We start from the raw sequence: 9,870 nt of genomic DNA, 5'->3' as shown, positions 1-9,870 counted from the left end.
ACATAACTTCTATTCTGAATAACGGAAAGGAATGGCTGCTACATGTGTTGAGTCCTCTTTCTGATCTTGAGCGCAGGATGGTACTGATGATCTTTTGGAGAAGTTGGTTTGTTCGTAATGAGCTTACTCATGCGAAGCCTGCCCCGCCAATGGAAGTATCAACACGTTTTCTGCAAAGCTACTTGGTTTCGTTGTCGGGTATAAAGCAAAACCCACAAACTGATCCGGTCAAGGGGAAAGCTTATATTGAATGGCAAGGCTCTACGAACAGGCGGAGTGATGCTGCAGTCCAAGAAGAACGAAGATGGACGAAACCAGATGAGGGTTGGTGCAAGGTTAACACCGATGGCTCTTTTGCTGTGACCGGCGAAGCTGGGGCGGGGATGATCCTGCGTGATCATCTGGGGGCCATCAACTACTCGGCTTGCAGGGTCTTGTACTCGTGCAGGGACCCCCTTGAGGCGGAACTTTGCGCATGTATGGAGGGCTTGTCTTTGGCAATTCAGCGATGTGATACGCCACTAGTGCTGGAGTTGGATTCTTCTGAAGCAGTCATGCTCATATCAAGCTCTGAGATCGACCGGTCGGTATACTCATCTATTGTCAGAGAGATTAAGCATCTGTTGGGTCTGAGGAAAACTTGTATTTCCCTTATATCTAGATCTCAAAATAAGGCTAGTGATAGTTTAGCTAGTTTTGCTAGAACCCAAGGTAGGACCATGACTTGGTTAGGAGCGGGTCCAGTTGAAGTTTTGGAAATAGCTACTGATGATTGTAAGGATCCTGTGATTGATTAATTAAGTGCTATTTTCACCCGAAAAAAAAAACTATTCAACCCGGTGCATCTGGGTTAAAGAACATCTTTCTTTAACCGGGTAGGAAGGTCAACAACAATGGATGAAAGTGCTGCAGAGTGTCCTATCACATACATCCAGGAGGCGGGTTGCAGGTAGTCAAATGCCGGAAAGATACATTGTTTCAGGACCCTCTTAGCTGGTGAACATTCACCGGGAGGATGGCATTTGCAAACAATTTCAATGAAAATTTTAGTTGTAGAGGCTTGGCAAATTCTTCAGACTAGCATGGCAATGCCTTTCGAGAGAAGGCAATTATTTTGAGAAACTGTCATCGTTTGATCTCGATCAAACAGCTGCGAGTGCATTTGCTAGGAGTTCCTTCCCATCAAACGTTCGTCAGTTAGCACTACCTTGTTGCCTCAACAGTTTTGGGGCTGCGGTTGTGGCAGTTGTCCGTCCAAAATATCTTCCACAAGAAATTTGTCCTTGCATCAAGAATTAAAAGCATGCATATCTCCTGGATGTTTTCCCATCGTGCTCTCAGTCGGTTCAAAAACAATATCGTGCCAACGTGGATTTTAGTTTGGTTTGGTTTTCGACTGAACCTGTATGTACATGTACATATTCAGCATGGACAAAGTTGATGTTTGTGTGTTGCAATTTCCATGTCTCCCACGGCACTGATGGTGAACACGACGAGTACATTTCGAAAGTAGAGGGAAATGCGTATCTATTATCAAGTGGCGTCTGCTGAATATGGTACAAGATGGTCTGACATGTCTATCAGAGGAAAGGTATTGGTGGTTAGCCCAGTTCAACAAAATTTCAAATCCAAATTGATGAACCTGGACTGCCCCAAAGAGCGGACAGCGCACACGCATAGGCACAGCTGAGGAGGATATGGTCAATTGGCTCCTCGATCGGACTGGTCGCAGATCGGGCATGGCGCCAAACGCAGCAAAACCCTGTCGCGTCGCGCTTATCTATCAAACGTCCAGCACATGTTCCTAATCGACAGTCACGCAAAGAAGCGACATGATGGTGGAGCTCCTCCGCCGCAGGGGATGCTTCCATGCCCGCAGACAGGGCATTGTACACAGACATAGCGGAGATAACAGAAGTTCAGAGAGTAGAACATATATGAGACAGTTATCATCACTTCGGGCCTCCTCCCAAAATATTATCATAAGCATGATCCATGATCTGTATGATCATAGAAAGAACAATTATACTCTCTCTGTAAAGAATTGTAAGAGCGTTTAGATCACGACTCTATCGTGAGTTCGTGGCCCATATATTCTATGATGCCCAACAGAAATAGCCTTATTTATTCGGGTTGAAAATGCTTGGACAGCTAAGTTAGCCCAAGTTTTATTGAGAACTAAACAAGGCTAAGATGATACATCTGGAAGAATTTAACATGTGACTTCAGATGGAAAGATCTCGATAAACTTTCAGCATAGTTGGCCTTTCTTTGGGTGAAGGAGTTAGGCACTCAAATGCCACGGAGATGCACCGTCTCACTTCTTCCTCCCCAGCTTCGGGTTGTGGAAGTCGTTTGTCCAAAATTTCTTCCAGTAGAAACTGGTCCTCGAGTGAAGAATGAAAAGCCTGCAAATCTCCAGGGTGTTTGCCCATCAACACCTCAAGCACCACAACGCCAAAGCTATATACATCACATTTCTCTGTAACTAGGGAAGTGTAGGAACATTCTGCATCCAACACAGGAACATAAGAATCAAGAGTATGCATCAGTGCAGAGCATTCCGTCTAACACAGTATACTAGAGAATATAGTATTGCATGGAATAAACATACCAGGTGCTATGTAGCCGTAGGTCCCTGCTAGTGCACTCCAGTTTGACGAATCAGGTTTTAACATTCTTGCAATACCGAAGTCCGAGACAAATGCTTTGAAATCAGTATCTAGTAAGATGTTTCTGCTTGTGATGTCTCGATGAATTATGGGTGGGTGAACATCATGATGGAGGTAAGCGATGGCTTGAGCCAGATCTCTTATTAAAGCTGTCCTCCTTTGCCAGTGGAACTGGATTGCTAGTTCTTCATTTCTTAAGGTTGAAGCTAGATTTCCTCTCTGTATAAACTGGCACACAAGGAACCGGAACCGCGGATGAGAACAATATCCATATAGCTTGACGATGCTGCGTTGGCGAATTGTTGTTAACATTTCAATCTCATGCCGGAATCTTTCTTCATCTTGTGCCTCTTCATCGCCTGCATGGAGTTTCTTTACTGCGACCACTTGTTCATCTTGAAGTTTTGCTTTATAAACACTGCCGTATGATCCCTCTCCAATGCAATGTTTCTTATCGAAATTGTCAGTTGCATTGATAATATCTTCAAATGCTATTCTGCCATCAAAGCTCCATACAGAGAATACATCCCTTTTGCTCACATCATCAGTATTTTGAGGTACTTTCTTGCGGCAAATCATAAAGGCTATCACACCTGCTGTTATTGAAATAGTAGCGACAAACATAGTTAGACTGACTGGTAGTATAATCTTTTGGTGCTTTCGCCTATGATCTGCAGGGGGCAAATCACAAGGAGACAGTCCAACAAGGTCTCCACAAAGACCTTTGTTGTGGAGAAACCATTCAGCTGATGCATTCTGGATCCCATTTGGGACAGTGCCTTCAAGGAGGTTATATGCAACATCAAATATTGATAGGCTTTGCATGCTTGCAATGGAGGCAGGGATTGCACCACTGAATTGATTGTGTGAGAAGTTTACATACATCAGCATCTCTAGGTTGCTGAGTTCTGACGGTATTGGTCCGCTGAGACTATTCATGCTAAGATCAAGCATTCTTTGCAGGGAAGCTAAATGGCCCAAACTACCAGGAAGACTTCCACTAAGGCTGTTGTTATTCATATGTAATGACTGCAGTTTCAAACAATTTCCCATCTCTTCTGGCACTTTACCGCTCAACAGGTTGCTTGAGAAATCAAGAATCTCAAGATTGCTAAGTTGGCCGATTTGCTTAGGGATCTGGCCAGATAGTTGATTGTTTCTTAAATCCATCCAATAGAGGTTGCTTAACTTGCCAATTTCCGGTGGTATCTCACTGGTCAACCTATTGAAACTCAGTTTAAGCTTTCCAAGATTTTTCAGCACCCCAACCTCAGAAGGTATACTGCCTTCTATCATATTGTGTGCAAAATTAATACTTGTCAAGTTTTGACATGAGCCCCAATTCGGCGAGAGCTGCCCAACAAATCTATTTGAAGATAAATTGATCGTATCGAGGTGTGGATACACACCAAATGCTTCAGTTATGTTTCCCTCAATATAATTATTGGCGATCATGAGCGATGTTAATGAACTGCAATCCCTCAAGCCTTTTGGGACAGGACCATCTAGATTGTTGTTATGAACTTGTAAAACCTGTAGCTTTTTACTTTGGCACAAATCTGGCAAGTGTACGATCAGCTGGTTGTCATCCAGTGCAATGACGACTAAATTGGTAAGGTTGGACAGTGCTGGAGGCACAGGGCCGGAGAGCTGGTTGTTGAACAGTCGCATTTGTGTCATCTTGACCAATTTTCCATAACTTGGAGGGATTGAGCCGGACAATTGGTTTTCATAGGACATAAGATACTCCAAATTTAGCAAATTTCCAAACTCGGTCGGCAATTCCCCGGAGATACTATTGTTATGTATTATTAATTGTTTGAGTGAAGACATGTTCCCAATACTTGATGGCACTGATCCAACTATCAAATTGTCCGAGAGGGCAAGGGTTTCCAGATTCACGAGATTCCCAAACTCATGAGGGATGGATCCGGTTATGTGGTTACCAAAAAGAGAAAAATAGGTCACTGAAGTAAGATTTCCAGCAACACTAGAAGGAACAGGGCCGGTCAAATGGTTATCTGACAAGTCCAACCCAATCAAGCTCGAGAGCATCCCAAACTCTGCCGGTATTGGACCAGTGTATTGGTTCCGATATGCTGTCAGGTATGTGAGCACTGTCAGGTTACCAAGGGAGGGCGGAATTGTGCCGCTCAGATTGTTTTTCTCCAAGTGTAGTTCTTGCAGGGTTTGGATGTGTCCTAGTTCTTTAGGTATGGGTCCTGACAGACGATTATCAGAAAGGTCCAGATAGTCGAGGTTGGTCAGGTTTGCAAGGGCGGAAGGTACATGGCCAGAAATGTCATTAAGGCTCAAATCCATCTCTCTCATGTTCTGAAGCTGTCCGAGGTGCCAGGGGATGTTACCCGAGAGCCTATTCCCACGTAGATAAAGAAAACCAAGTCTTGAGAGATTACCTAAAGCAGGAGGGATTTGTCCGGTGAGATTGTTGCTGGAGAGGTCCATCCCTGTGAGCTGTCCAAGGTTGCAGAATGATGCAGGTATGTGCCCGCTGAGCTGATCACCAGAGAAGTTGAGGGTGGAAAGCATGGAAAGAGAGCCGATGCCTGGAGGGATGGCACCGGAGAGATGGTAGTTGTCGCTAAGATCGAGGTTGACAACGTAAGGGAGCGACTGGAATCTCAGTTTGTCCAGTCGCCCTGCAATGCTGGCACCATCAAGGGAAATTCCTGTGATGACCTTCACCATGGTTCCTCTGCTTGACAGAGTGTCCCCGCAGGTGATGCCGGTCCAGTTGCACGGGTACATGCCGTCGTCTCCCCAGGTTCCCAGCTGGTGCTTGGAGGAGTACTTGATGGATGATTTCCAGTGGAGAAGCGCCCCAGCTTGGGATCTTAGCGAAGTGCCGCGGCGTGCTGCTGCTGCAGGCGTGGCGCGGCCCTCGGCTTGCCCGGAATTAAGGAGAGGCAGCAGCAGGAGGAGCAATGCAAGAACTAGGCGATGTAGCAGCGTTGGCACCATGGAATTCGCCATGATCTCACGACGTATTAGGAATATGACTGCATAGGCCAAGTGATCATGTAAACTGAAGTTGTCCCACAAGTCTAGCAGCAAGACACACACAGGCGAAAAAATATGGTCAAGGAGATAGAGAGAATAAGCGCACCTCTTGCGTCTGAGAGCAGAACGCCGAAGCCCGGTGATGGTGGTGTGTGAGTTGGGTACTCCTACTCATCTGGTTCGGTTCTCCAGGGGTTTATAAACACATGTAAAGCAGCCTAACACTCCTACCCACTTGCCTCTCACCTGCAACGAAGACCTTGGCTGAGTCCAATCTGGCTGGCATAATTTTCTGCCATTGATGCGGTCTAAGCTTTTCGGTTTCAGATAATTGTGCATGCTTTCAGTCCGCTCAAAAGAAGAATAGAATATCAATGCTTGTCATGTGGACGTTGATTATTGCTTGGTTTTCCATGCGTCAACAGGAAGTGAACTTAATTGCATAGTTGACTGTATTCGACATGGACAGTGTTGACATTTGTGTGTGCAAATGACATACATCTTCAACGGCTAGCTACGCTGATGGTGAATGCAGTTAATGCAGTTCAAATGGAGGAAATGACATTCAGACGTGACACTCGTTTGGAATATGGTAGAGGATGGTCTGAACTCTGAAACGATTTTCAGAGGTAGTGATTGCGGCTCCTCCTTTTCAGCCTGTGACTTGGGGCATCTCCAACAATCTATTACTACTATGACCGTCACTAAGGGGGAGCAAGCAAACCCCATTCAAAGTAACAGCTTCCCCAACAGTCGGTCTCTCTATCTTGTCACCAAGACAAACGCCACCAACATCTGCATATATGATTGATTTGTGGGAACCTACAATCTACTTTAACTTTGTGGCCTATACTGTTTTGTTAGAACTCAATGCATTCCCATCCCGTCAGCAAGAATCCTCGCCTGACATCCACCAAAAGAATTTAGGAACTCCCCTGAATGTTCCTAATCTAGGAGTTGCCAAAGTACTAGTACTAACCGAATGTCCACTGACCACTGAACTTTCAGTAAGCAGAACTGAAAAGACTCACCCAGATGGTCATAGATGAAATTGGCCGCTGGAATCTCTCGAACCTTCTGCGGAAACCAATCTGGTGTGAGGAGAAGACCACCTAGCGGCGGAAGTGCAGCCGCCAGTGCCGTCGATGAGCAGCAGCAGAGGAGCGCCCCCTCCTCCCACTGAGGCCGCGCCCATCCTGTACCATCGCAACGCCTAGTCTCTCCTTGCGGCGAGCCATCTCCAAACGCGCGGATCTTGGAGGCAGGTGGAGTGGGGCGAGGACGTCGTTGTAGCGGGGAAGACGGACGGCGACAGGCCGGAACACGGAGGAACAGGCGGCGGGATGGGGAAGGAGGTCAGGGGAAAGTGACCCGATTAAAAGCGGTTGGCGGGCCCTGTTGACGATTTACTTTTATTTTTACTTCCTCCGTTTTTATTTATACTCTGCCTATTAGGTTTGACTGAAGTTAAACTTCATAAAATTTGACCAAATTCATAAAAAAATATGAAACTAATGATATTAATTTGTTATTGTATATGTTAATATTTCTGTCTCTAAACTAATGATATTGATTTGTTATTGTATATGTTAATATTTCTGTCCCTAAACTAATGGTATTGATTTGTTATTGTATATGTTAATATTTCTGTCTATAAACTTTGTCAAAGTTTACAAAGTTCGACTTTGACCAAAACTGATATGCAGAGTAAATAGAAACTAAGGGAATACTAGTAACATGCTCGTGCATTGCAAGGGAAGGAAACAAAATCACGCCTCATACACAAACTCGATGAGATCAGCAAATTCCTCGAAACCTTTCATGATGTCGTACAATAAATAACATGATAAATGGTGTTGCGCCAAGACATAAAAGGTGGGACGATTCTTTAAGTATACTAAGATGTGTCACAAGCATTATTTTTTATTGTTGGTATATGCGTTTGCAACTGTTATCCGAGCTAGGACTTAATTTGGTTGCAAACATATTATACATCTTCATAAAAAAACAATCAATTTGTGAGGACATACATAATGAATGTTCACGGTTGCATATCAACTTGATATTCTTAGAAAAATCTTTATGGGCAGAATTTCAAATAATATGAAAACCAACATTAAACCATTAGCTACGTAAAGCTTGTATCAACAATTTAGTGTAGATCATCTCATATAGGTTGGTTATTATGCACTTGGTGAAATAGAATTATGTGCATGTTATGATCTTTAGCATATGGTAGGTGGTAGGAATGATAATCGCCCATGAGGAAATAATAGCTTTAATAAGAGCATCAATCTTGTCATTTAAAATGGGTAGGAAATACATATAATATTAATTAAGCGTGCAACATAAACATAATTTTCAAAATGGTTAACATGCAAGATAATATCATATTTAGAATCTACATATTTTTCTGAGCGATTTTCATATATAACATACTAAATTTGGAATCAGGGTTTGAAAGATATAATATTTTTTTAGAAAAAATACTTGAATCTGCAAAAAACAAATTTTGAAAAAAGCAGCCGGGCCGACATTGCACTGTGTAGCCCATCTGCTACGCGACACACGGCGAGGTAGCTCTATATTACGCCTATTAAAATTGGGGGAGAAAAGGCAGAAAAGGGGGAGGAACCTGTTGGGGAACGTAGTAATTTCAAAAAAATTCCTAAGCACACGCAAGATCATGGTGATGGCATAGCAACGAGAGGGGAGAGTGTTGTCTACGTACCCTCGTAGACCGTCAAGCGGAAGCGTTATGACAACGCGGTTGATGTAGTCGTACGTCTTCACGATTCGACCGATCCAAGCACCGAACATACGGCACCTCCGTGTTCAGCACACGTCCAGCTCGATGACGTCCCCCGGGCTCCAATCCTGTGAAGCGTCGGGGATGAGTTCCGTCAACACGACGGCGTGGTGACGATGATGATGTTCTACCGGCGCAGGGCTTCGCCTAAACTCCGCGACGATATGACCGAGGTGGAATATGGTGAAGGGGGGCACCGCAAACGGCTAAGGAACGATCCGTAGATCAACTTGTGTCTCTATGGGGTGTCCCCCGCCCCCGTATATAAAGGAGCAAGGGGGGAGGCCGGCCGGCCCCTTGGGGCGCGCCAAGGAGGAGGAATCCTCCTCCTAGTAGGAGTAGGACTCCTCCTTTCCTACTCCTACTAGGAGGGGGAAGGAAGGGGGAGAGGGGGGAAGGAAAGGGGGGCGCCGCCCCCCCTCCTAGTCCAATTCGGACCAGAGGGAGAGGGGGCGCACAGCCCACCCTGGCCGCCCCTCTCTCTTTCCACCAAGGCCCATGTGGCCCATTAACTCTCCAGGGGGGTTCCGGTAACCCCCCCCCCCCGGCACTCCGGTTTTCTCCGAAATCACCCGAACAATTCCTGTGTCCGAATATAGTCGTCCAATATATCAATCTTTATGTCTCGACCATTTCGAGACTCCTCGTCATGTCCGTGATATCCGAGACTCCGAACAAACTTCGGTACATCAAAACTTATAAACTCGTAATAAAACTGTCATCGTAACGTTAAGCGTGCGGACCCTACGGGTTCGAGAACTATGTAGACATGACCTAGAACTATTCTCGGTCGATAACCAATAGTGGAACCTAGATGTTCATATTGGTTCCTACATATTCTACGAAGATCTTTATCGGTCAAACCGCATAACAACATACGTTGTTCCCTTTGTCATCGGTATGTTACTTGCCCGAGATTCGATCGTCGGTATCCAATACCTAGTTCAATCTCGTTACCGGCAAGTCTCTTTACTCGTTCCGTAATACATCATTTCATAACTAACTCATTAGTTACAATGCTTGCAAGGCTTAGGTGATGAGTATTACCGAGAAGGCCCAGAGATACCTCTCCGACAATTGGAGTGACAAAACCTAATCTCGAATTATGCCAACTCAACATGTACCTTTGGAGACACCTGTAGAGCACCTTTATAATCACCCAGTTACGTTGTGACGTTTGGTAGCACACAAAGTGTTCCTCCGATAAACGGGAGTTGCACAATCTCATAGTTGCAGGAACTTTGTATAAGTCATGAAGAAAGCAATAGCAACATACTAAACGATCAAGTGCTAAGCTAACGGAATGGGTCAAGTCAATCACATCATTCTCCTAATGATGTGATCCCATTAATCAAATGACAACACATG

At 44.9% G+C, this 9,870-nt stretch overlaps 1 protein-coding gene across 3 annotated transcripts; it reads right to left on the bottom strand.

The window, feature by feature from the left end:
- Positions 1-1,983: 1,983 nt before the first annotated feature.
- Positions 1,984-7,046, bottom strand: LOC119311382 (MDIS1-interacting receptor like kinase 2-like). 3 transcript variants are annotated; one of them, XM_037587020.1, is made up of 4 exons: positions 6,725-7,046; positions 5,800-5,939; positions 2,615-5,692; positions 1,984-2,509 (listed from the first exon to the last, which is right to left on the bottom strand). In XM_037587020.1, the coding sequence occupies exons 3-4, from the start codon at positions 5,664-5,666 to the stop codon at positions 2,226-2,228; spliced, it is 3,336 nt and encodes a 1,111-aa protein (XP_037442917.1). In that variant the 5' UTR covers positions 5,667-5,692; positions 5,800-5,939; positions 6,725-7,046; the 3' UTR covers positions 1,984-2,225. The 3 variants fall into 3 exon arrangements, with proteins under 3 accessions (XP_037442917.1, XP_037442915.1, XP_037442916.1); XM_037587018.1 differs by having other exon boundaries at positions 5,800-7,046; XM_037587019.1 differs by having other exon boundaries at positions 2,615-7,046.
- Positions 7,047-9,870: the final 2,824 nt, after the last annotated feature.

Source organism: Triticum dicoccoides, chromosome 5B (assembly GCF_002162155.2).
Source record: "Triticum dicoccoides isolate Atlit2015 ecotype Zavitan chromosome 5B, WEW_v2.0, whole genome shotgun sequence".
Lineage (NCBI taxonomy): Eukaryota > Viridiplantae > Streptophyta > Magnoliopsida > Poales > Poaceae > Triticum > Triticum dicoccoides.
Note: the sequence above shows the minus strand (reverse complement) of the source record. Positions and strands in the feature narration are given on the sequence as shown.